The sequence below is a fragment of the Lemur catta genome, chromosome 7, assembly GCF_020740605.2.
Source record: "Lemur catta isolate mLemCat1 chromosome 7, mLemCat1.pri, whole genome shotgun sequence".
Taxonomy (NCBI): Eukaryota; Metazoa; Chordata; class Mammalia; order Primates; family Lemuridae; genus Lemur; species Lemur catta.
In genome coordinates, this window is record NC_059134.1 from 27,321,291 (window position 1) to 27,348,208 (window position 26,918).

A 26,918-nucleotide genomic window follows, 5' to 3' on the forward strand; every position below is an offset into this window, starting at 1 on the left:
GAGCTTTTGCAGGAATTTTCCTTTATTCAGCATTATCAATCAATGAGATGTTCTAAATACTGAGAAGGAGGAGAGGACAGTTGACTGACCAGAGTAGACTGCCCTGAGTGTCTGAGCCCTGGTGGGATCAGCAGAGGGCAGGGATGTGGGATTCAGGTTTGAGAGCAGGATCCATATGTGTGTCCAGTTACCCATTGGGGAGTAAGTTCTGGCCATGCTCTTAAGAGATAGTTTATAGGCCAAAATGTCAATTTATTCATTTTTTCTGCGTGCACACACAAACACACACATACACACATACTAAAGCCGTTAAATGAACAAAATTGGCCAGGCACAGTGGCTCACATCTGGCACAGGAGGCCAAGACAATAGGATCACTTAAGGCCTAGAGTTCAAGACCAGCCCATTTTCACAAAAAATTTAAAAATTAGCCGGGCATGGTGGCATGCACCTGTAGTCCCAGCTACTCTGGAGGCTAGACAGAAGGGTCACTTGAGGCCAGGAGTTTGAGGTTACAGTGAGCTATGACTGTGCCACTGCAGCCCAGCCTGGGTGACAGAGCAATACCCTATCGATAAATAAATAAAACAAAATTCCAGCATCCATTAGTCAACATAGTAACTTCCTGGTTTTTTAAAATATATTTAGAAACCAAGGTATTATCAGAAGTTTACTTTTGAACATAGTACCCGTCTATTCTTACCTGCCTCCCCATGGAGACTGCAAGCTCCTGTTGTCTTTTTCACCTTTGCATCCCAGGGCCTGGTGCAGTGCCTGATACATAGTAGACACTTAAATATTTTTAATGTGATTGAATAATAAGATGCTGTATGTGATAATGTGAATGAATAATAAGATGAAATTGTAAGGTACTATATAAACAAAAAAATATGATTATGAATAAGGAATGATGTCATTAAGCTGAGACAGATGAATGTACCCATCTTTACAGTAGGAGCCATGCAAGTATGAAAGCAAACATGAGGAAGCAGATGAAGATGCACATATATACAAGCAAGTTTAATGTCATAATGTCAATTAATGTTTTGCATAACATTGTGAGAGATATAAGTACAGAAAATAAGGTTTTAAAAGCATTTTACATGACCAAAGTATAAGAATGAATTGATGTAAAGAGAGAAGAAATGAAACCCCAAAATTAATTTCCTTTTATTTTAAGTGTATGGTATTTATAAAAACTTGTATTGGTAAAAATATTGAGATAGAGCAAGGAAGATTTGGATAAACTAGTCCTAAAGTCCTTTCACAACAATACCGCCTTCTCTCCACTAGAGGGAGCAGTCTCTCCTCCACCACAGATTGCACTCCCTTCCCCCACCGACACAACCAAAAAATGGAAAAGGGCAGGGAGAGGTGGCTCACACCTGTAATCCTAGCACTCTGGGAGGCCGAGGAGGGAGGATCACTCGAGGTCAGGAGTTCGAGACCAGCCTGAGCAAGAGCAAGACCCTGTCTCTACTAAAAAATAGAAAGAAATTAATTGGACAACTAAAAATATATAGAAAAAGTTAGCCGGGCATGGTGGCACATGCCTGTAGTCCCAACTACTAGGGAGGCTGAGGCAGTAGGATCGCTTAAGCCCAGGAGTTTGAGGTTGCTGTGAGCTAGGCTGACGCCACAGCACTCTGCTCAGGGCAACAGAGTGAGACTGTCTCAAAAAAAAAAAAAGAAAAGAAAGAAAAAGAAAAGAAAAGAAAATGACACCTACTGTAGCTGTTTTTAATTGTCTTTTTTTCTTTCTTTCAGTCACATGAATCTCAAAAAACAACTGGGCTGAAAGTTTGGGGAAACTAACCAGAATTTAAGTACACCCTGGTGTGATTTAGTGTTGGGGGAGGGGACAGGGAAAACCATACTAGCACTACATTTTTTAAAAATCACAATTCTCGTGTACTAGATTAGCTGAGAGTAATAGAAAACCAGGCAATAGGAGTAAAAAGGAGATGCAACTTCAACAGAACAGAAAACTTGCTAGAAACTGGAAATGAAGCTGTGACCCATGCACATTATCCTGCCCTCCAGGTATATATTCTAAAGGACGATGTGACCATCCAGCTATGTGACAGAAAGCAGAGCCAAAGGGTATTCTCACTCACTCTCCTGGTAACAAACTCGGAATCTGAATGGATATCACCTTGTTTAAAATTGAGTATGGAGACAAAAATCAGCATGAGATCTATTAAAAACCAAAACTATTAAACAAGACAAAGGAAAAAGTATTCCAGAGGTTCAGAAGCTCTCCATATTAATACATCTGGATGATTTTTTCCGGGAACCAGAGAAAAATTCTAGGAAATTTTTGAGCGTGCTAAGTGAAAGTAAGGAAGACATGAACTCTGCAACAGAAAAAGATGAATGTAGGCTAAGATGAAAGATAAAGTAGGTGTGATGAAAAGGGAGAAAGAAAAGGAAGAATTGAAAAGAAATGAAAGGCACAGGGTAAGAAGTAAAAAAAAATTCATTCTTTCACAATAAAATTAACAACAGAAGACAAATTTGAATAAATTTCTCAGATGCAGAAGATAAGGACAAACCCAAAAAAAATGTGCTCACCAAAAGACAGTGATGTATATTCAAAGATGTTCATCACGATATTATCTATGATAGAAAAGAAAAATAGAATCAAGCTAAATAAGTAGCTAGAGGACCAGTTAAATAAATTATGGAATATTCATACATATTAGATAGGTTTCCTTCTGGCTGCAAGCAACGGAATAGCCACCTACTGTCTCACATAAAGAGAGCACTACCGCAGAATATCGCATAGAAAACGCTGTCCAGAGGCAGGCAGATCCAGGTTTGGGGCAGCAGTTTAAGGATGTCATCCCAGTCCCGGGTTCTCCCTGCCTTTCTGTTCTTTCTCATCCTCAGCACGTTGGCTTGTCGCTTTTAGGCTTGCTGGCTTGTGGTCACAATATGGCTGGAACAGTATCAAGTATCACATTCTCATTTGACCGAATTGAGAGGCAGGAGGCAGAGCTGCAGGTAGGGCAGGAAAAGGCTCAGCTTGGGGTACATCTTTATCAGAGTTCTCTGCAGACTTCTCTTTACAGTTCCTTAATCAGAACTGGCACATACGGCCACTTCTTGCTGCAAGGGAGGCTTGGAGAAAAGAATGTCTACTGTTTTCAGCCTCTACAATGAGCATTAACAAGGGAGAAAGGGGCTGTATTTTGGCTTTTGGGTGACCAAAAATACAATATGGAGTACTCTATTGCATTTAAAAATTATGTACATCTATCTATTTTTAAGTTAAATGGATTTAGGGGGTACAAGTGGTTTTTGTTACATAGATGAATTCCACAGTGGAGAAGTCTAGGCTTTTAATACACCTGTCACCTCAATAGTGTACGTTGTACCTGATAGGTAAATTTGCATCCTGTACCCACCTCCCACCTTCCCCCTTCTGAGTCTCCAATGTCATTAAGTTACTCTCAATGACCGTGCATACCCATTGCTTAGCTCCCACTTACAAGTGAGAACATAACGGTATTTGGTTTTTTGTTCCAGGGCTACGTCACTTAGAATAATGGCCTCCAGTTCCAAGTTGCTGCAAAAGACATTATTTCATTCTGAGTAGTATGGCTGAATAGTATTCCATGGTGCGCGTGTGTGTGTGTGTATAAAACACATTTTCTTTATTCACTCATCACAGGAACCTTAGGTTGGTTTCATATCTTTGAGATTGTGAATTGTACTGCAATAAACAAATGAGTACAGGTGTCTTTTTTATAAAATGATTTCTTTTCCTTTGGGTAGATCCCCAGTAGTGGGATTGCTGGATCAAATAGTAGATCTACTTTTAGGTCTTTGAGAAATTTCCATACTATTTTCAACAGAGGTTGTACTAACTTACATTCCCATCAACAGTGTATAAGAATTCCCTTTTCACTGCATCTGCACCAGCATCTATTTTTTTTTAACTATTTAGTAATGGCCAATCTGATAGGGGTAAGGTGGTGTCTCACTGTGGTTTTAATTTGCATTTCTGTAATGATTAGTGATATTGAGTATTTTTCATACGTTTGTTGACCATTTTTGTTTCTTTTCTTTTGAAAAATGTCTGTTCATGTCTTTTGCTGATGAGAAGAATATATAGTCTGCAGTTTGGGGGCAGAATGTTCTATAAATGTCTGTTAGGTCCATTTGTTCTAGTGTCTCATTTAAGTTCAGTATTTCTTTGTTGATTTTCTGCTTCAATGATCTATCTAGTTCTGTCAGTGGAGTATTGAAGTCTTCCGCTACTGTTATATTATGCTGTAATTTATTTCTTTCCTTAGGTCTAGTAGTATTTGTTTTATGAATCTGGGAGCTCTCATGTTAGGTGCATATATATTTAGGATTGTTATATCTTCTTGTTGAATTGATCCCTTGTCTTTTTTTGGTTTTTTTTTTGCTATTGTTCATTTAAAGTCTGTTTTATCTGATATGACAATAGTTGTTCCTGCTCACTTTTGGTTTCCACTTACTGGGAATATTTTTTCCATGCCTTTACCTTAAGTCTCTGAGAATCTTTATGAGTTAAATGTGTTTCTTGGAGACAGCAGATATTTGAGTTGTCCTTGTTTATTGTTTTGTTTTGTTTTTGTTTTGAGACAGAGTCTCACTCTGTTGCCCAGGCTAGAGTGCCGTGATGTCAGCCTAGCTCACAGCAACCTCAAACTCCTGGGTTCAAGCAATCCTTCTGCCTCAGCCTCCCGAGTAGCTGGGACTATAGGCATGTGCCACCACGCCCGGCTAAGTTTTTCTATATATTTTTAGTTGTCTGGTTACTTTCTTTCTATTTTTAGTAGAGATGGGGTCTCACTCTTGCTCAGGCTGGTCTCAAACTCCTGACCTCGAGCGATCCTCCCGCCTCGGCCTCCCAGAGTGCTGGGATTACAGGCATGAGCCACCACGCCCGGCTGTTGTCCTTTTTTTAAATCCATTCTGCCAATCTATATCTTTTACATGGGGCATTTAGGCCATTTACATTTAATGTTAATATTCATAAAGGAGAGACTCTTCTAGTCATCATGTTGGTTACCAGTTGCTTTGTATTCTCCCTTGTGTTACCGGGTGTTTTATTTTGGTTTTTTTTTTTTTTGTTTGTTTGTTTGTTTGTTTGTTTGAGACAGAGTCTCACTCTGTTCCCCGGGCTAGAGTGAGTGCTGTGGCATCAGCCTAGCTCACAGCAACCTCAAACTCCTGGGTTCAAGCGATCCTCCTGCCTCAGCCTCCCGAGTAGCTGGGACTACAGGCATGCGCCACCATGCCTGGCTAATTTTTCTATATATATTTTTAGCTGTCCATACAATTTCTTTCTATTTTTAGTAGACATGGGGTCTTGCACTTGCTCAGGCTAGTCTCGAACTCCTGAGCTCAAAGGATCCACCCGCCTTGGCCTCCCAGAGTGCTAGGATTACAGGTGTGAGCCACCGCGCCCGGCCATCTTATGTTACTGTTTTACAAAAACTGTGAGTTTTTCCTTTTGGGTGTTTTTATGCTGGTGACTATCAACTGTTCTTTTAGATTTTTTAAGACCTTTGAACATCTCTTGCAGGGTGGATCTAGCAGTGATAACTTAGTGTTTGATTGTCTGGAAAAAACATTATTTCTCTTTCATTTATGAAACTTAGTTTTGCAAGATACAAAGTTCTTGGCTGACAGTTATTCTGTTATTCTGGCTAAAGATAGGACCCCAATCCCTTCTGGCTTGTAAGGATTCTGTTGAGAATTCTGCTTGTTAGTTTGATGGGTTTTCCTTTGTAAGTTTCTTGATGTTTTTGCCTCCCAGCTGGTAGGAATTCCTCCGTCATGTTGACTTTGGCCAGGCTGATGACTATGCACCATGACGATGTCCTTTTTGCAATGAATCTTCCAGGTGTTCATTGAGCTTCTTGTATCTGAATGTTTAAATTCAATTATTCCCTCAAATAGGTTTTCCAGACCTTTTGCTTTTTCTTCCTCTCCCTCAAGGATATCTATGATTCTTTATTTGGGTACTTTACATAATCTCATATTTCCTGGAAAGTTTGTTTCTCTTGATTCTTTGTTCTTTATTTTTGACTGACTAGGTTAATTTGAAAGAATTGTCGTCAAACTCTGCAATTCTTTTTTCTGCTTGGTCTATTCTATTCTTAAAACTTTCCACTGTGTTTTGAATTTCCCTAAATGAATCTTTCATTTCCTGAAGCTCTGTTTTTTTAATAATATATCTATCTCTTTAGTAAATTTTATAAACATTTCCTAAATTACTTTTCTGGTTTCTTTGAGTTGGTTTTCCATTTTCTCTTGGGTCTCATTAAGCTTCTTTGCAATCCATATATGGAATTCTTTATCTGTCATTTCAGTATTTTCATTTTGGTTGAGATCCATTGCCAGAGAGGTAGTGTGAGCCTTTTAGCACTAGGGGGAGTCCTTTCACTGTGATTTAAATTCCTTTTCAGCTGGAGCAGCTGTTACTTCTTGTTTTTGAATTATCTTTTGTTTAAATGGGGATTTTTTTCCCCTGCTTCTTAAGGGTTTGACTGCAGCCTATGATGGATAAGGACCTTTGGCTTTGCTTGGGGGTACTTTCAGGGAGGCCTAGGTTCTGAATGAATACCTTGGTAACAGCCTTAGTGTGTGGGTTTTCCTAATTGCTGGTTATTGGTAGGCTGTAGTGGTGGTGTACTATGTGTGTGGGCAGATTCCCTGCCTCTTGTCAAGAAGGGGAGATGGAAGTATTTGAAACTCTTCTCTTTCCCCAGCCCTGTGGATTTCCTAACAGTATGAATTATATTGGGGTATCCAGTTTAATCTCCAGGTCAGTAGGTGGTACTTGTGGATAAGAGTCAGCTAAGCCCTGTATGATTGAATCAGTAAATGCTATAATGGGCTGTGCAAGTTGATCTCCTGCCAGTAGGTGGTGCTTGCAGGACTGAGCCAGATGTGGTGGAGTTTTGGGGACCTGTGTCTGGCCCTAGTCAATCAGGAAAAGCACTCAGATGCCTCAGGCAATGAGGGGGGCCCTGGAGCTCCCACAGACTCCTTCTTGTGCTCCACCCCAGCTGAGGCAGATGAGGGGTTAGATGGGTGGGACAGGGTCAGATGAGCCTATGTTCAGGCTCCACAAAGGGGAGGACAAGTGTCTCATCAGGAGTCAGGGGTGCCACTGGGGAAAGCCACCAGGGAAGGGCTGAGGTGGCCCTACCATGCCAAAAATTGTGTTCATACAGGAGGGGCAGTCTGGAATTCACAGTCCAGCAGGCAGGAGGGGATTTCACTCCCTGCTACTTCCCTTGCCCTGGGGATCTCTCTTTGGCATCTGGCTGTAGGCAACAGCCCAAAACAACTGAGCTCACCAGCAATGCTGCCCCAGGCTGTGAGCTTCCCTGCCCAGGACCCCACCCTGAACCAAAAGTGTGTCTCCATGGGGTGCGCTGAGAATGCACTTCAGCACTGACCCACACTGCACTTTCCTTTTAGTTCTGCCCATGTGGGCTCACTCCCTTCTCAAGATCAGATCACAAATCTCTCCCTCTGTGCCTCTGAACAACACAATCAAGTCCTAGGGGAACAGGATCAGGCTGATGAACCTGTCCTCTGATCCCCCAAGTTCAAGCCCTGACTGTGACAGGGAGAGGCATGCTGGTCCCAAGTTGCCTTCAGAGTGCTCAAGCAGGGTTAATGTCCCTCTAATTCAGTGTATTCCCCACTCTGCTGGAGCAGCCAGGTGGGCAGTGCCAGGGAGGATCACTGGGTGGGGAGTTCATGGTCCCAGCACCCATCAGTCTGCTGAAGGTTTTGTAGGGGAAAGGCATGAGCCCCATTCTCCATGGGAGCCTGGGTGTGGTGGGCATGCTGACAGAGGGGAAGCAGCCATTCCTGAGAGCCCTGGCTTAATCATCCCTTGGGGCATCTGTGCTAACCCCATGCAAAAACTGCCACAGCTGCATTAGCAGCTGTGGGCTGGGGACAGGAGGAGGAGAAAAGTCCAAATGGAGGAGAGTTGGCACTCTGGTCCCCTTTGTCCTGAAGGAGCATATTGCACCCTTCTCTCAGCTGAAGGCAGCCTGCCCTAAATGTCCAAGTTCTGGGATCACATAGTTCTGGAACCCACTGGCCTCTTGTGGCTACTACAGCCTGAGCAGGTGTTGGAGAATGTTTGTGTGGGGTCCAGCGACAAGAAAACTGAAGGGCTGAAGTTCCTTGAGCAGGACAAAAGCACACAATGGAAGGAAAAAAGGTATGGTGCCTATAGCTTCTTCTCAGGTCTATGGTGAGGAGGAGTGACCCCGAGGGGGATGGCAGACCAGAGGTCTGTTCTCAAAAAAGTCCCAGTTCACTGAAGCAGCAGCACTTGGGCTCCTGAGAGCAGTGGGGCTCTCCAACTGTTCAGGAGCCTTCAGTCTGCCAGAGGTATGAGGAGAGGAAAACCAAACACCCCTACCTGTGCTTTCCATGGGGCTCCAAATTCCTTGGGGGTTAATCTCTGCCAAAATCTTGCTCCTTCTTGTTCTGCTCCACAACTTCTTCCCATGGGATCTCCATTAGCTTCCGGTAGTCTTCCCTCAGAATTACAGCTGGCTTATGCTTTTTTCATCTGAAACTCTTTTTCTTTCTGAGACAATCTGGTGACCGATGTCTGTAGTCAGCCATCTTGCCTCCAACCAGTCCTTTGACCACATCTCTAATTATGTCCTTAAGATAGAGTCTTGAATTGGAATTCCTAGGTAAATCATCATGAGCCTTTTAAAAGCCCCGTTTATGTCATGCAGTTGATTTCCAAAGGGTATCCTTTCCCCAGTATATATTTTTGGTGTCTTTGTCAAAAATCAGTTGGCTATAAATACATTGGATTATTTCTGGGTTCTCTATTCTTTTCCAATGTTCTATGTTTCTGTTTTTATACCAAAACCATACTATTTGGGTTATGATAGAATTGTAATATAATTTGAACTCAGGTGGTGTGATGCCTCCAGCTGCATTTTTGCTCAAGATTGCTTTAGCTATCTGAGCTGTGTTTTATTTCCACACAAATTTTGGAATTGTTTTATCTATTTATGTGAAAAATGACATTGGTGTTTTGATAGGTATTGCACTGAATCTATGAATTGCTTTGGGTAGTGTGCCCATTTTAATGATATCAATTCTTCTGATCCATGAGGATGGGATGTCTTTTAATTTGTTTGTGTCCTCTTCAATTTCTTTCATTGATGTTTTGTAGTTTTCCTTGTAGAGGTCTTTCACCTCCTTGATTAAATTTATTCCTAGATGTTTTTAAGCTATTGTAAATGAGATTGCCATCTTGATTTCCTTCTTAATTAGGTCAGTATTGGTGTATAGAAATGCTATTGATTTTTCTATGATGATTTTGTATCATGCAACTCTACAAAAGTTATTTAATAGATATAAGAGTTTTTTTGAGGCTGGGCGTGGTGGCTCATTCCTATAATCCCAGTGCTATGGGAGGCCAGGACACAAGGGTTGCTAGAGGCTAGGAGTTTGAGATCAGATTGGACAACACAGGAAGACCCTATCTCTACAAAAAAATTTTTAAAAATTAGCCAGGTATGGTGGCACACACCTGTAGTCCTAGCTACTCAGAAGGCTGAGGTGGGAAGATTGCTTGAGCTCAGAAGCTTGAGGTTACAGTGAGCTATGGTCACACCACTGCACTCACACCTGGGTGACAGAGCAAGACCCCATCTCTAAAAAAAGTTTATTGGTGTAGTGTTTACATTTTCCTAGATATAAGATCATATCATCCGCAAACAGGGACAAAAAGGGACAAATCCTCTTTTCCAATTTGGATGCCTTTTAATTCTTTCTTTTGCCTGAATGCTCTGGCTAGGATTTCCAGTGCTATTTTGAATAGGAGTGGTGAGAGAGAGTGGGCATCCTTGTTTTGTTCCAGTTTCTAGAGGAAAGGCTTTCAGCTTTTCCCCGTTGAGTATAAGGTTAAATGTGGGTTTGTCATATATAGCCTTTATTATATTGAGGTATATTCTTTGTATGGCTAGTTTGCTGAGAGTTTTTACCATGAAGGGATGTGGAATTTTATCAAATGCTTTTCTGAATCTATTGACTATGGCCATAAGACTATGATGATATGATTTTTTTCATTCTGTGGATGTTGATGTATCACGTTTATTGATTTGCATATAATGAACTATCCTTGCATCCTTTGGATAAATCCCACTTGATCTGGTGTGTTATTTTTTTGATGTGCTGTTGGATTCGGTTTGCTAGTATTTTGTTGACAATTTTTGCATGTATGTTCATCAGGGGTATTGGCCTGTAGTTTTCTTTTTTTGTTGCTTCTTTGTCTGGTGTTGGTATACACGTAATGTTGGCCTCCTAGAATGAGTTAGGGAAAATTCCTTCCCTTTCAATTTTTTGGAATAATTTAAGGAGAATGGGTGTTAATTCCTCTTTGAAAGTTTGGTAGAATTCAACAATGAGGCCATTCAGTCCTGGACTTTTTGTTGTTGTGGTTGTTAGGAGAGTTTTATTACTGATTCAATCTCATTGCTTGTTATTGGTCTATTCAGGTTTTTTATTTCTTCCTGATTCAACCCTGGTAGGTTGTATGTGTCCAGGAACTTATTCATTTCCTCTCTGTTTTCCAGTTTGTTAGTGTAGAGTAGTTCATAATAGTTTCTGATGATCTTTTGTACTTCTGTGGTATCAGTTGTAATGTCACCTTTTTCACTTCTGATTTTGTTTATTTGGGTCTTCTCTCCTTTTTTCCAGGTTAGTCTAGTAAGTGGTTTATTGATTTCTCTTTTCAAAAACCAACTTTTCATTTCATTGATCCTTTCATTGTATTTTTAGTCTCTATTTCATTTAGTTCTGCTCTCATCTTTATTATTTCTTTCCTTCTACTAATTTAGAGTTTGGTTTGTTCTTGCTTTTCTAGTTCCTTGAGGTACATCATTAGATTGTTTATTTAAAAATCTTTCTACTTATTAATGTAGGTGTTTATTGCTATAAACTTCCCTCTTAGCACTGCTTTTTCTATATCCCATAGGGTTTTGTATGGTGTTTTTTGATTTTCATTTGTTTCAAGAAATTTTTTTATTTCTTCCTTGAGCCAGTGATCATCCAGAAAGGAGCATGTTGTTTGATTTCCATGTATCTGTGTAGTTTCCAGTGTTCCTCTTGTTATTGATTTCTAGTTTTGTTCCATCGTAGACTGAAAGGATACTTGATGTGATTTTGATTTTTAAAAATTTTGTTGAGATTTGTTTTGTGTCCTAACATATGGTCTATCCTGGAGAATATTCCAAGTGCTGATGAGAAAAATGTGTATTCTGTAGCTGTTAAATGAAATGTCCTGTAAATGTTCGTTAGGTCCAGTTGATCTAATGTATAGTTTAAATCCAATGTCTCTTTGTTAATATTCTGTCTATGTGATCTGTCTAATGCTTGAGGGTGGGACATTGAAGACCCCAAATATTATTTTTGAGTCTATCTCTTCCTTTAGATCTAATGTTTGTTTTGCATATATGGGTGCTCTAGCATTGGGTGCATATGTGTTTAGAATTGTTATATCTTCTTCCTGAATTAATCCCTTTGCCATTATATGATGACTTTCATTATCTCTTTTTACTGTTTTTGACCTAAAGTGTGTTTTATCTGACATAATATAGCTACTCCTGCTCATTTTTGGTTTCTATTTGCATGGAATATCTTTTTCCATCCCTTTATTTTCAGTGTATATGTGTCTTTACAGGTGATGAGTTTCTTGTAAGCAGCAGTTGGGTCATGTTTTTTACCCATTCAGCCAGTTTAAATCTTTTGAGTGGAAATTTTAATCCATTTACATGCAGGTTATTGATATATGAGGGCTTATTTTTGTCATTTTATTAATTGATATCTAGTTGTTTTGTATGTCCTTTGTTCCTTTCTTTCTCTCCTACTATTTATCATTTGATGGTTTTCTATAGTGGTAACATTTGAGTCTTTTCCTTATTTGTGTGTTTGCTCTACCAGTGGTTTTTATATTTTCGGGTGTTTTCATGATGGTAGATATCATTCTTTTGGTTTCAGGTATACATCTCCCTTAAGCATTTCTTGTAGTGCCAGTCTAGGGGTAATGAAGTCCCTCAGCTTATGTTTGCTTGGGAAAGACTATTTCCCCTTCATTTATGAAGGATAATTTTTCCAGGTACAGTATCCTTGGCTGTAAGTTTTTGGTTTTCTTCTTTCCACACTTTGAATATATCATCCCATTCTCTCCTGGCCTGTAAGGTTTCTGCTGAGAAATCCACTGTTAGTCTGATGGGAGAGTTTCTTTATAAGTGACTTTATAAGCTTTTCATTTGCTGTTTTTAGAAATCTCTTTGTCTTTGATTTTTGACAGTTTGACTATGATGTGCTGTGGAGAAGACTGTATTGAATTCTATCTATTTGGGGATCACTGAGCCTCCTGTATCTGGATGTCTAAATCTCTTGCTAGACTTGGGAAGTTTTTGTCTATTATATCGCTAAACAGGTTTTCAAACTCTTTCATTTTTTCTTTACCTTCTCTGACACCGAAAATTTGGTCACTTTGTCATGACCTACGTCATGTAGGCTTTGCTTATTCTTTTTATTTTTGTCTGAGTTATTTTAAAAGACCTGTCCTTAAGTCCTGAGATTCTTCTACTTGATATTGTCTATTGTTGAAGTGTTTGGTTATACTTTGTCTTTCATTCAGTGACTTTTTCAGCTCCAGAATTTCTATTTGGTTCTTTTTTATATCTGTCCCTTTGGTAAATTTCTCATGCATATCCTGAATTGTTTTTCTGATTTATTTGTATTGTTTTTCAGTGTTCTATCTTACTGAGTTTCTTTAACATCAATATTTTGAATTCTTTTTCTGGGATTTTTTTTCCAGTTTCTTTTTAATTGGGATCTGTTGCTGAAGAATTATTGTGTTCCTTTGGAGGTGTCACATTTCCTTGCTTTTTCATGTTCCGTATGTCCTTATGTTGATACCTGTGTATTTGGGATAACAGTCATTTCTTTCAATTTTTTAAAATTTGCTTTTGTAGGGGAGGACATTTTCCTGAAGATGAATCTATGGTGTTGGTTGGGTAGGGCACTTTGGCTGTGATTCTAGGTGTGTGCAGCAGTGGTCTCTGTATGATTTCTTCGGCTGTAAACAAACTCAAGTGATGTCTGTGATTTCCTCAGTGGCTTAGGGTATGGTTGTTAGTGAAGACTGAAGTGTAATCCTAGCACTTTGGAAGGTCAATGCAGGAGGATTACTTGAAGCCAGGAGTTCAAGATCAGCCTGAGCAACATAGTAAGACCCCATCTCTACAAAAAAATTGAAAAATTAGCCAGGTGTCATGGCATGAACCTATAGTCCCAGCTACTTGGGAGGCTGAAGCAGGAGGATTGCTTGAGCCAAGGAGTTTGAGGTGGCAGTGAGCTATGATCATGCCTCTATACTCCAGCCTAAGCAACAGAGTGAGATGCTGTCTCAAAAAAAAATTTTTTAATAAAAATAACCCAAATTACAGGGATAAATTGATCCAAACTTTATAAAATATTAGTCAAAAAAATTTTACCTAAGAGACTCAACAGGTGATATTACTCATTTTAATAATCATAACCCAGACAGAAAAATACATGAAGAAATGCCCAAAGACCATCTGAACATTTACAAATGGATTTAATTCAGTTAACCAAATCATAACCCTTTAAATACTTTTTAATAATAGCTTATAACTTTTCTGGTAGACTAGAGCTTTTCCTTAGTTTTATAAGTTTTATGCCTAGGCCTAAAGATGTTGCAATTTACTTCTTAAAATCTTCATAAGCACTGATATTAAACTATTTTAGGAAGACTCCATGAGGTTGGGCTTGACTCACCCTACAATAGATTCCATTCTTGGTATGTAGCAATCTTCTTGTATTTTTTTCAAAAATGAATCTCAGATACATGGTCTTATGCCCAACATACAAACTATATTTCTTAAAGGGATATCATCAGATATATTGCGTCTCCCATCATCACCAGCATAATACACAACTGGGAGACTAGATTTATTAGGAGAGACACCAATAAAAGTTAGCCTTAGAACCACACTGGAAATGAACATTTTGGGTATTTTAACCTTATATACAGTTCTTAAGCTCCAGGCTGACAGCCATGGATACTTGCTTCCCAGTGTAGTGTAAACATGCTTAGGATCCTAGAACCTGGATATCCAGTCCCACTGACAACTGACCCTGACGCTCCCAAGTCTCCCGAGAAACTGACAACTTTCTTAAGTAGACATCTACTTCCCAAGCTTCTATAGACTGAGGAGACAATGCCAGGTATAGACCATTCTCTCCAAAGACCTTCTGACAACTGACTTATATTTAAACTTAGATCTCACTTTTTGTTTATGATCTGTGTCTCAAAATTCCAGGGTCTGAATTCTTTGTGGGTATGGTTCTGTTTATTTGTGCTGACTCTCATTCAGTGTGTTCCTGCATTGCGATTTTTTACTGCAAATTCATGTTCATTGGAACTTTGTGGGGATTTTTGAGGCTTGTGTTGGGGAAACCTTAAAGTGAGGATTTGTGTTTGCTTCTACCAGGCCCTACCAACCTAGATAAATGTTAAATTCACAGCATGCAATCTTTTTAGGCATACAGATAGTATGAACTCAGGCTCCAAACTGGCACAAGGACTGGCTTTCAGAGACTTTCTTTCCTCCCACCAGAACCAAGGTAAGACAGGTAAGTTTCTCAGCTCTCTGATTTTTTGGGTAAAAATTACTTTTTCTAATTCACCCTTTCTCTGAGGGTAAAACTCTTTGTGGTTCCTGGTTTTAGGGGGTAGTCACTCTAACTCCCTGATTTGAGCCCATAGCTTTCCTCCTGGGCTGCGCGTCGCCTTTTCAAGACCAGAACTCTAGGCCACCTAGGAATAGTCGACGCTGCCGGGGCAAACACCCTCAGCATTTGCTTACCTCCCTAAATGCGTGCTCATTTTGTTCTGGCTTCAGAGGATTTTCTTTTGCAAACTCAATAATTTGTTTTCAAAGGTGTTCTTGTTTAACACTCTTATAGGCTTCATATCAAAAAATTTTCTGAAATTCAGTCTTCCATATTGCCAGAAATAGAAGTCTACTAATTCTATCTCTTCCTGGATATCTCACAAATTCAAAACTTTAGTAGTTATCTATCCCTCCACTACTATATCTAATTTTCCTTCAAAAATTTTCTCTAATGATACCACTTCTCATCCATTTAATTATGCAAAAAAATTGAGCATAGACTCCTTCCTCACTAAATCTTTCACACCCTGGTATAACTCATTAATTCTAAGTTCTAAATATCTCCAAAATTTATAATCTTCTTCATTCTGGCTACTAGTGCCTTCAGAATTCATCATTTCTTCTCTGGACCACTGAAATAATCTCTGTTTCCATGCTTACCTCCCTCAAATCCATAGTTTACACAGCTGTCAGCATAACCAGCTTAAAATAAAAATCTGACCATGACATTGTATAATTAACAGTCTTCAGTAACTCCTCCTTGCCATCAAGATAAAGTCTCAATTACTTACCATAGTATACAAGGTCCTCTACAATCAGTCCCTCTCTCTATGGTCATACCAAATTACAATCTTCTCAAACTCCTGACCTCAAGCAATCCTCTTGTCTCGGCCTGCTAAGTGCTAGGATTACAAGCGTGACCCACCACGCTTGGTTGAATTACATGCAATCTTCTGCTTGGTCTACCATCTTCCAGTCAACCCCACACCTCACCCCAGCTTCCTTGGCCATTGTCAGCTCCTTATCTTTCAAGAATCTTCTCTTCTAGGAAACTTGCAAACCCTCACTGTACCTTTTGTTACATCACTGCATGATGTGCTTCACTATTATTGCGCTTATCACACTGTATTGCAATGATTTATATGTTGCCACAATTAGACTATGAATTCCTTTAAAGGGCAGATAAAATTTTCTCTCTTTATCCACAGTACCAGGCACAGTGCCAACAACGTGAGGTACTTAGTATCTTTCAAATGAAGGATGGAATGTTTTTGACTGCTACACCTTTTGAAATTAACTCCTACTTCCACTACTACTGTCAAAGTTCAGGCTCTATCCTTTTGCATGTCCTTTTGCCTCTAAGCTTGTCAACCTGCCTGATGTCACCTAAATTCTTCCTAAAGCACAGTTCTGGTCTGCTTACCCTCAGAGACCTCCTATTCCTGTTAGCCCTTGCCTCATTTTCTCTGCTGCTCCAGCAGTTCACAGCAACCCACTGATTTCCCAGAGACAGCTCAGCTCCATACTAATTACCAAACCAACTGTGACCTAGGGCAGGCAAGTACCTAACCAGCCTCTACTTGAACTTCTCTACTCACTAAAGCCTTCCAGATCCAAACTAGGATCTCATAGTACTGGTGGCTACAGGATTCCCATATTATCCAGAGTCACTGCCCTCCCCATTTTGACTTTAAACTCCATTTCATCACTCCATTACACAGTAGTGGTATACTGGGGGCTGGAGGAGGGGAAGAATGGCACTAAGGAATGGGGAAGGGATGTGGGGGAGTCCATCATCTATAGAGAATTTAAAAATAACAGAAATTACTAAAAGCCCACCTGCTTTTTATCATCATCAAGCACCAGCAATTCTAAACGATGTCAGTAATAAAGGATTCTTTCCTGCCAGGGAGGACTGGTTTCACTACCACCATCCATTGGTGAGCCACTGCCATTCGGGCATCGCTCCCTTTTGAAACTTTTTACCTACTCCAAAAGAGAATTAATCACCTCTCCCTAAACCCTTAATGCACATCTGAATCTCCTGCAAGTCCACAGGCATATTAAGGGGAGCTTGCCTTTAACCCCTACTACACAGACATTTATGAACAGACTCACCCTTCTAGCCAGCTACCCTTTGTTAGCCTCAGCTGCTCAGTAAGGTCCTGGGTGAGTGAAATGTGCTAAGTCCCAATTACTCTATATTGCTAGAGGAAACCATCATGCCTTACACTCAACTCTTAGATCAGACTAAATGTACACAGAATATAATTTGAATTCCAAAGGCTGGTATTTGCAGAACATGATAATCTGGGCATAGTTCTAATTCCTATTACTAAATCTTAATATTCTACTTATACCAAACTACTTATACTTAATATATTTGTGCCTATTACATGTAAGTCCTTTTTGTATTACAGTACTTTGTGTCTGATTTACCTAACTGCTAGGACCTAGAAAGAAACTTAAATACTCAGTTCTGCTTTAGTGCTATGGATGCAACAGACACGTAATTCTAATTAATAAAACTACGGACATCTAATACATAAAAGAGTAGAATATATTTTTATTATACAACATTTTTTAAAATTTCTTTTCATAGAATACACTTTCACATTAAATCTCCGCAGTGGGAAAATAACAATTTATTACTTGTAGTTTTATATTTGTGGACAGATTATTTTAGAATAAGTAAAACACATTAGAAAATTAAATCTAAGTTTTAGAATTTGTAATATTTTGAAACATCTACGAGGGGGACCTAGTCCTTAAATGGAATTTCTCTATATTCAGAAGCTCTCCAAGCTTTTCTTCCTAGGATTTAGAAATTCACAATGTGAGATATCAGTATTCCCTAATTTTAAAGTTTCCCTAGGATATGTAACCATCAGGAGCTGGTATCAACTGGACAGGGAAGTTTTCAAAAATTAAGCACTATCTATTTTTCTGCAAAGTTTTTATTCATGAATTAACAGTCTTTCCCTTTGTCTGTGATTCCCAGAACAAATATAGAAGTTTGTTCATGTACTGATAGTAACAAAGCTGAATTCTCTTTAAGAGATTGAAAATTAAAAGGCAAAAGCTCATATTGCTGGTTAGTTATACTGTGAGTCTTGTGAGAAGTTGAGAGACAACTCCATTAACTCACCAGAATACACAACTCAGTCTCACAATTTCTTGGACACAATCAATACCTCTGAAACCTTTTCCTCAAAGATTAAATTCTGAAAATAACCATGTGATTACCCGTCCACCAATGGACTTAGCTGCTATTTCCTCCTTATTATGAGTTGAATGAAATGACAAAGCAGAGGCAAAGAGGCATACAATCAATTCTCAAGGTATTAAGTCAAAAAGGTCAGAGCTTCCACAGCATGGCAACAGCTTTGCAGATGCCCACATCATGATAGTTGAAATAACAAAGCCCAGCAAAAGTTAAAGCTGACAGTGCCAAAAGGCCTGCCTTGGCAGCTTTCTGTGATGCATCCCCATGAACATAGTCAGTAACAACTTGTCCAAGGCCCCTAAGGAAAAAAAATAATAGCACAAATGAAAAATCACAAGTGAAGTCACAAACTATACAGATAATTTGGCTGAAAAAAAAAAAAATCAGTCAAGTTCAAAATGCAGTGTCCCTATTTGTCATTCCAATAATTGTTTGCTTCTTGGGGGATTCTGTATAGCCATTTTCATAGGTGGAATCATACTTTGAGATGCTAAATCAAAGCCAACTCACAATAAGAATCATAAATCAAAATGAAGGAATCAAGAGTTTCCTAATAATGTAATAAAGTCATCTTTCTACTCTTCTGATTCAATTTTCCAGAGTCATTTATATCAGAGACAGTAACTAATCACTACTCTATTTATAAAATCTTGTTAACTAAAGCAAAAGCTCTACATAGTTTATTAATTCAAAAAGAATTCACTAAGCACATATTATGCGCCAGAACCTGTCATAAATGTTGGGAGTATAGTAAATAAGACAGCATCCCTGCCCTTATAAAACAAATATTCTAGTGAATGAGAAAGAAAAAGTAAATATTTATGTACTATGAAGAAATATTTTAGAAAAAATGACCTGAATAAGAACACTCCAAATAAAAGCAGCATCTCTGATGAACAGTAAGGTTGGTGTGGCTGGAGCACAGGAGTAAAGCAGAGATCAGAGGAAGGCACGGGCAGATTGCATTGGGCCTTGAAGGTCATGATGAGAAGTCTGAATTTTATTTGAAATGTAGTAGGAAACCACTGATAATGTTTTAAGCAGGGAATGCCCTAAGCAAAGAGCGACCAATTTTACTATTTTTTATAATAGTTTTATTGAGATATAATTCACATACCATAAAATTCACTACAGGTGCACACCACCATGCCCAGCCACTTTTTCCGTTTTTTTTTTTTTTTTGGAGTAGGAATGGAGTCTCACTCTTGCTCAGGCTGGTCTTGAACTCCTGAGCTCAAGCGATATGCCCACTTCAGCCTCGCAGAGTATTAGGTTTATAGTAGTTAGTCACCGAGCCCGGCCTAAAATTCACTTTTAAGTGCACAATCCAATGGGTTTTACTATATCACAGAGTTGTGCAACCATCATCACTGTTTAATTCCAGAATATTTTTAACACCCCAAAAAGAAACCCTCTACCCATTAGCCCATTCTAATGGGTAGAAAATCACTAATTTTATTCCTGTCTCCATGGATTTGCCTATTCTGGACATTTCACATTAACCAGACAATATGTGACCTTTAATTGAGGAGGAGGTTTTAAGGGGAAATCCAGAGAGATTTGGGGGAAAAAAAAGAATGATTTGGGTAATGTTAAATTTGGGATGACTATCAAACACCCAAGTGGATATATAAATTAGACAACTGGATATACAAGTCCTGCAGCTCAGGAAAAGGTCAGATCTGAGCTCACCTAGGGAAAGTGTATAGAGAAATTAAGAAGGCCAAGACGGAGCCCTGGAAACTATCATTTGGAGGTCAGACAAGAGGAGAAGGATCTAGCAGAGGAGATATCCATGGCATCTGGAAAGCCAAAGAAAAGTGACTTAAGGAGAGGATGATCAATTGAGTTGAAGGCTGCTGGGAGTTTAAGTAAGCAGAGGACAGAGAACAGACAACTAAATTTGGAAAGATGAAGGTCTTTAATGACCTTAGTAAGAATGATTTATGTTAAATAGTTGGGATAAAAGCCCAAGAATTAACACAGGTTAAAAGAGCCGGCCGGGCGTGGTGGCTCACGCCTGTAATCCTAACCCTCTGGGAGGCCGAGGCGGGTGGATCGAGACCAGCCTGACAGAGACCCCGTCTCTACTAAAAATAGAAATAAATTATCTGGACAACTAAAAATATATATAGAAAAAATTAGCCGAGCATGGTGGCACACACCTGTAGTCCCAGCTACTCGGGAGGCTGAGGCAGTAGGATCGCTTAAGCCCAGGAGTTTGAGGTTGCTGTGAGATAGGCTGACACCACAGCACTGACTCTAGCCCAGGCAACAAAGTGAGACTCTGTCTCAAAAAAAAAAAAAAAAAAAAAAGAGCCTGGGTGCTTAGGAACTGAAGCTCAACTAGAGACTACTCCTTGAAGATGGATCACACATTAGAGAAATATTACTTACTAAATTCATGATCTAATATTTAACATGCAACTAGAATCCTTTACTTTGAAAAGTCTATCAAGGCTAATTCTCTTAACCAGCCCTAGAAAACTAGGTAATTAAAACCCCCATTCATACTAGCTAGAAAATGATCTGAAAAGTCACTTAACCTCTCTGAGGTTTAGTTTCCCCATCTGTAAAATCAAAGGGCTGGTTAAGATACTCTTCAAAGTTCTTCCAGTTGCAGCAATCCAAAAACACCTCCCCCCAGCCCGGTAATGACAACATATTTTCCTTGCAAAACAACATAAAAGGAACAACTCAAGGAACCCCAACCTGCCATTTACACTCCTTTTAGAAGGTTCATTAACTTAGAAAGTCTTATAAATATACCAGACAAAATAAATAGAAGCTGGATATTCATTCATTCAGCAAGTATTTACTGAGTGCTATGTGTCAGGTACTATTCTAGGCACAAGAGATGTAACAGCAAACAAAAACTTGAAAAAAAAAAAAAAACCAAAACCCCAATTTTTTTTTTAAGGGGGCAAGAATGAACTATATCTAGGGATGTAGTTCAATGATAAAACTATGACAAAATACAAGGAAATGATTCCTATAAAAGTCTCTATAATGGTTCCTGGTGGGGGTAGTGGTCATATTACCTTCATAATAATTCACTGAGCCATAGATTCAATTCTATATTTGTGCTTTCATTCTTGGGGGAGGGGGGAATGACAAATAATATGCAAAATAATATATATTAGAAAGTAGTAAGTGCTACTAAGAAAAATAAAACAGGAGAGAGAGAGATAAAGAATGTTGAGACAGACATTACAATTTTGAGTAAGTGGTCAGGGAAGGCTTTGTTGAGAGGGTAACATTTAAGATCTGAAGAAGATGAAGGAATAAGCCAAGTATGTAAATAGAAAAGACAGTTTCAAGCATAAGGAATAGTACGAGTAAAGCTCTGAGGCCTGGGGTGTCCCTGGCATGTTCAAGGAATCTCAAGGAAGCCAGTATGAATGAGGGAGAGAGCAGCTGAAGATGAGGGAAGAAACGGGGTTAGGTCATTTAGAGTCCATAGACCATGCTAAGAATTCTGACCTTTAGTTTAACATGAGGAGACAAAGAAGGGTTTTGAGAAGGGCAATGTCTTGTTCTGACTTAACCTTTTAGCAGGATCACTGGGTCTGCTGCGTTGGGAATACACAAAGGGGACCAGTGAGGAGACTGTTACTGGAGTCAAGGATAATGACCAGCTTTGGGGCTTGAACAAACAGAAGACTGGAAATGCCATTAATTCAGATGGGCAAAAGTACAGGAGGAACAGATCTGGGGGATATCACAAACTCAGTTTTATAACATGCTACATTCAAATGCTATTAGATATAGAAATGAAGACATCAAATATGCAGATAGCTATATCAACCTAGGCATATAAATATTTTATATATATTTTAAAGTTTTCTACACATCTTCAACATGTCAATCAACTTCTCCCTCATATGCAATACAGAGACAAGCTCACAGCATACAAACTGAGCAAACATAATACAGAAGGAACTGCTGTACTTACCAGTGACTGTGGAGAGTAACGACTGCAGCCAGGGAGTAGTCCATCGCAGAACAAGGATTCAAATAAGCAGCTGGAAGCAGGCCCAGGAGCAAAACACTGACAACCCTCTCACTAGTCCAGTGGAGAGATGCAGCCTTGGAATCAGCTATAAAAAGGACCAGATTCGTAAGAGTTGAGTGGGGAAACACATCTCTCATGTTCAACATTTGCCAAAAAGTAACCCAAATTGACAAACAGTATATACAAGATTTAACTCTGAGCATAAAGAGAATAAGGTATAAAAACAGGTCAATGAACCAGCCTGGACAACTTAGCAACCCTGTCTCAAAAAAAGAAAAAAAGAGGTAATTGAGAGAGATGCTATCTCCCTTCTTTGAAGTCTTTTAGCAGAAGGATATATCACTGCATACATATTGAGTAGAAGACATATCCACTTTGCTTATTGGCAAGATGGACAAAACATTTTTGCAGAATTAAGCCAGTCTTGGACTTCAGTGAGGTGGACAGATATGTTATGAATATAAGTTAGTGATGCCTACTGAATTCCTTTAAAACATTACATATTTACTTATATCTTCTAATCTTTGGAAGTAATGGAATATTGCCCCCCAAAACAAAGTTGAACCAGATAATTCAAAGAGAAGAAAAGTTCTGATATTAACTTTTAGGATCATGGTCCTTCTCCTGCCCCATTATTTATAAATAACCCTATCCAAATATGGACGTGAAAACTTCTTTTAAGCAAGTGAAAAACAATATAAGCTTTAAAGATTTGAGAGGCTCTATCTTCTCTTTTTTTTTTTTTTTTTTATGAGACAGAGTCTCACTGTGTTGCCCAGGCTAGAGTGCCATGGCATCAGCCTCGCTCACAGCAATCTCAAACTCCTGGCCTCAAGCAATCCTCCTGCCTCAGCCTCCCAAGTAGCTGGGAATACAGGCATGCACCACCATGCCCGGCTAATTTTTCTATGTACATTTTTAGTTGTCCATACAATTTCTTTCTATTTTTAGTGGAGACGGGGTCTTGCTCTTGCTCAGGCTGGTCTCGAACTCCTGACCTCGAGCGATCCACCCACCTCGGCCTCCCAGAGTGCTAGGATTACAGGGGTGAGCCACCGCGCTCAGCCTCTATCTTCTTTTGATTACAGACCTCTTTGGAAATCTGATAAAAGGATGTAGCTTATTCCCAGAAAAATGTACCTGGGTACATACATAAAAATCTATATATACAACTTCCTTCAGCTCTGTGAACTACAAGCTAAAACTGCCCTGCTAAATTTAATTAAACTAAGCAAAGGATAGAAACAAAAACTTTTCAAAGGTAAAAAAGTTCTAAAAAATTATACTTGCCTAATCTCTCATAACTCAAATGCAACTCTTTCTAAGTGGTTGACTCAAAAATAAAGAGAAATCTTTATCTCTATAACATGCAATCTCTCTAGACTTTAAAAATGGAAATACAGTTAACTCATTATTCACCAACAGATTTCCTAAGACTAATTTTCATAATATTTAAACAGCATTTATCTAAGAAATGCCATATGGTTTAAAATCAACCTAAAAAAAAAAGCAAGTCAATTATAGCCATAAACACACATGATGCAGTCCATAAGGCATGACTTTTTAAATTGTCCATTATTCTCAATTATCCATATCTGGCTCTTCTTCATTAGCTAAGTAAATAGGAGTGACAGAATTATACTGAGAGGACTCTTCCTACAGAGCTATTTTCTTTTTAAGAAACATAAACATTTTTTCAAAAACTTGGGCCAGAATGTCTTCTACAAATATAAATGGCATCATTCAACCATGCTGGCATTGTCTGCCCAAAAAGTGTAAACTAGGTCTTCATTTGACAGAGATGGACACAAGAGTCCCCCCAACAAATAGCAAGTCCTGTTAAAGGCATGACAATTGTCCAGGCGAAGATGGCCAGAGCCCAGGAAGCAGCAGTGCTGGAGAGAACATACAATGGCGGATCGGTGACAGGTGTATATGCTGCGCTCCACACCACCCCGGGGCAGGTCGGTCCTGGAGAAATGCTGAGACATGTGCAGGTCTGACCATTGGGGTTGGGAGGAACAGAGCTGAGGAAAGAGACATTAGGGGGATCATAAGAACCTCTTCTTTAACAGGATTAACAGACTTGCTAAAAGACCATAGGCAAACCACTTAACCCTAAATAGGAGTAACATCTCATTTGTAAAATGAAAATACTATCTATTTCACTGGGTTACTGTGAAGTCAGACTAAGTAGCCATCAAAAGACTGAAGAATCAATGAATCACTTATGTAAAAGAGTCTCACTTTTATTATTTTTTAAAAATAAATGGTAGCATTTTTCCTCCTTCCATTTATTCATCCAACAAATATTTACTACATACATTATTGTGCTCTGCACTGGAACAGAGAGATAAGAGACAAAGTCTTTGCCCTCAAGGAATTTAATCTAGTTTGGAAAAGTTCATCTATTACCTTCTTCCATCTCCACTTGCACTCTTGAATCCATCTCTTTCTGTCTTCTTTTGGATCCTGCCTCTTAGTTAAAAAATAGACAGACCTAAGTTCACCCAGCTACACATCTTACCAGCTGTGGGACAATGAGCAACTAAGTTAAGTACGCTCTCTAGGCCTCAATTTCCTCATTTGTAAAATGGAAAAATGGTAAAATGGAAATACTTCACACCACTCTGTTGAAAATTACATAAAATAATGTATGCAAGAGGCTTAGCATAGTTCCCAGAATGTTATAAGTAAAGAAAAGGTAATTTCTTTTTATTATTATCATTATTTTTGACTAATCAAGTATAGTAGTGAGAAGGGGGTAAAGAGTAGAACGAGGAGTTCGGTATGTAACCGACTGTGAGCAATCAGTTTAGATAACTCACAATCTCACTATCTTCAGACGTGGAGAGGGGGAGATTCAGGGAGGAAGGTAACTTATTATTATTTTTTCTCCTGTGCCTTTAATTTTTCCTTCCTTCTCTTTGGCCATTTACCCTCAACTGATATAATATACTTAAAACTTCTCTTAATCCCATGTCCTCTAATGCCCATGCACTCTTTCCCCTGCTTTCTTCCTTCCTTTCCAACCTTGCTTCTTTAAAGCACTGTCCAAATCATCTCTACTTCTTTACTTCCCAATCATTCATCAACTCTGAGACTTGTTTGTATCCTCACTGTAGTTCTGGCAGGTCACCCATGAACTCCATGTGGACCACATCCAACAGGTACTGTTCAGTTTTAATTTTATTAGGTCTTTCTGCATTATCTAGCATTAGTAGCCTCTCCTCCCTTCTTTTTCTACAGAACTCTCTTCTAGTTCTCCTTATGATTATCTGACCATCTTATATCAGTCTTCTCCTGCATTCATTCTTAAATGTTGATTTTCCCAGGAGGGAGGAGAGCCCATTGCTCTCCTCACTTCCTATGTCCACCCCAGGCCATTTCTTCCACTCTTGTGGTTTCACTGACTGCCTATGAGCTGATGACACACAAATCTCCAGCCTTAGTATCTCTTCAGAGCTTCAGTTTAACTGCCTGCAAGGCCTCTCCACACTATGCCAAAAACTGAAATCATCCTTCAACTCACCTTCTCGTCCAAACTTGTTTCCCATTTGTATGTTCCCCAGTTTATTTAATGACAGCCCTGGCGTTTTTAATCTAACTTGGTAATCTGGAAGTCCTGAGGGACTGTCCCCCTAAATTCAATTTTCAAATCCTACTGACATATCTAATATATCCTGAGAAAATCTTTTTTTCTTTGTAGTACTACTTTCCAAGTTCAAGACCCCACCCTGCCTAAACTACTTCAACATCTTGTCTCCCTGCCTTCTGTCCTAGCTTGCCCCATCTGCCACCATAGCCATCTACCACATTGTAACCAAAGTGGTCAGTCTAAACTGCAAATCTATGTCAAACCCTTTGATGGTTACCCTTCACAGATAAAGTACACACTCCTTACAAGGCAAGTTCTTCTGTGATTTGGTACCAGTTCACCTGTCCAGACTCATCTCACTTCTCACTTTCATCTCCATGCTCTAATCATATCCAGTTTGTTTTGTTTTCTCACATATCATGCAGTTTCTATGTCTTATTGCTCTTAATCGTTCAGTAGTTCTAACTGTAAGGGCCTTCTTTCCTTGGCCTTTTTTATCCCCAAGAATTAAATCAGACACACCTCCTTCAAGAACCAAGACAGGGTAATACTTTCAAAACACAGAGTTAAAAATACACTTTCTCTGTACTCGCATAGCAATTTATGCACAGCACAACAGTTTTTGCTTTATGTTAAATTATGCTTGCATGTGGTTTTACTTATAAGAACGAAAGCTCTTCGAGGGCAGGAGCTACGTTTTATTCACATTTGTATCCCAGCCTTACTACCGTGCCTGCTGTAACACAAATGCCCAGTTAAATGATTTTCGAACTGATCTCTTCACCTTCCCACTCAAACACCAATTCCAGGGGAAATGGGCAAGACCGGGTATTGGAACTCGGACTCTTAACCCTTTTTCCCCGATTCAGGGTGGGAGCATGCTAAGGACAGTGAATGGGGAGAAAAGAGAACTCCTATGTGGAATAGTCTCAACAAAACTGCAACTTCCAGAGGGAGACCTCTTTCAGATTACTCCATCACCACGTCAGTCCACAGCAGGGAGATACGCACTCGGGTAAACATTTGAGCCCGTTAGTGGTGGTCACTGCTGTGATTTCGGCAGATACCTGAGAGGGATCCCTCCTCAAGAGGTCTCACCGCCTGGCAGCCAAGTCTTCACCCCCACCCCCGCCCCGCCTGGAGGCTGCGCTAAGCGCCTCACGCTGCCAAGACCCCTCACCTCTGCCTCCTTGGACACCGCGGAGGACACTCAGCCTCCACAGAACCGCCATATTGCTCCAGACGGCTCAAGGTCAACCCATCAACCCGGAAGCACATACGCGACAACTCAACTGACGACAAAATAAAACCAGGGGGAGGAAAACGCTA

The 26,918-nt window shown here is 39.5% G+C and overlaps 1 protein-coding gene across 2 annotated transcripts; it reads right to left on the minus strand.

Annotated features, from left to right (window-relative positions):
* Positions 1-17,296: 17,296 nt before the first annotated feature.
* SDHD (succinate dehydrogenase complex subunit D) lies at positions 17,297-26,891 on the minus strand. Of its 2 annotated transcripts, XM_045556583.1 has the most exons (4): positions 26,770-26,881; positions 23,902-24,018; positions 21,932-22,076; positions 17,297-18,274 (listed from the first exon to the last, which is right to left on the minus strand). In XM_045556583.1, the coding sequence occupies exons 1-4, from the start codon at positions 26,819-26,821 to the stop codon at positions 18,109-18,111; spliced, it is 480 nt and encodes a 159-aa protein (XP_045412539.1). In that variant the 5' UTR covers positions 26,822-26,881; the 3' UTR covers positions 17,297-18,108. The 2 variants fall into 2 exon arrangements, with proteins under 2 accessions (XP_045412539.1, XP_045412540.1); XM_045556584.1 differs by lacking the exon at positions 21,932-22,076 and having other exon boundaries at positions 18,186-18,274; positions 26,770-26,891.
* Between the last annotated feature and the right edge of the window lie 27 nt (positions 26,892-26,918).

Excerpts from the sequence above, each read along its gene's own strand:
- SDHD (XM_045556583.1), bottom strand. The coding sequence starts at position 26,821 with ATGGCGGTTCTGTGGAGGCTGAGTGTCCTCCGCGGTGTCCAAGGAGGC. Across the intron at positions 22,077-23,901 it reads CCTGTCACCGATCCGCCATT|CTGATTCCAAGGCTGCATCT; the intron begins GTATGTTCTCTC and ends TCCTTTTTATAG. Across the intron at positions 18,275-21,931 it reads GTTACTCTCCACAGTCACTG|GGGCCTTGGACAAGTTGTTA; the intron begins GTAAGTACAGCA and ends TTTTTTCCTTAG.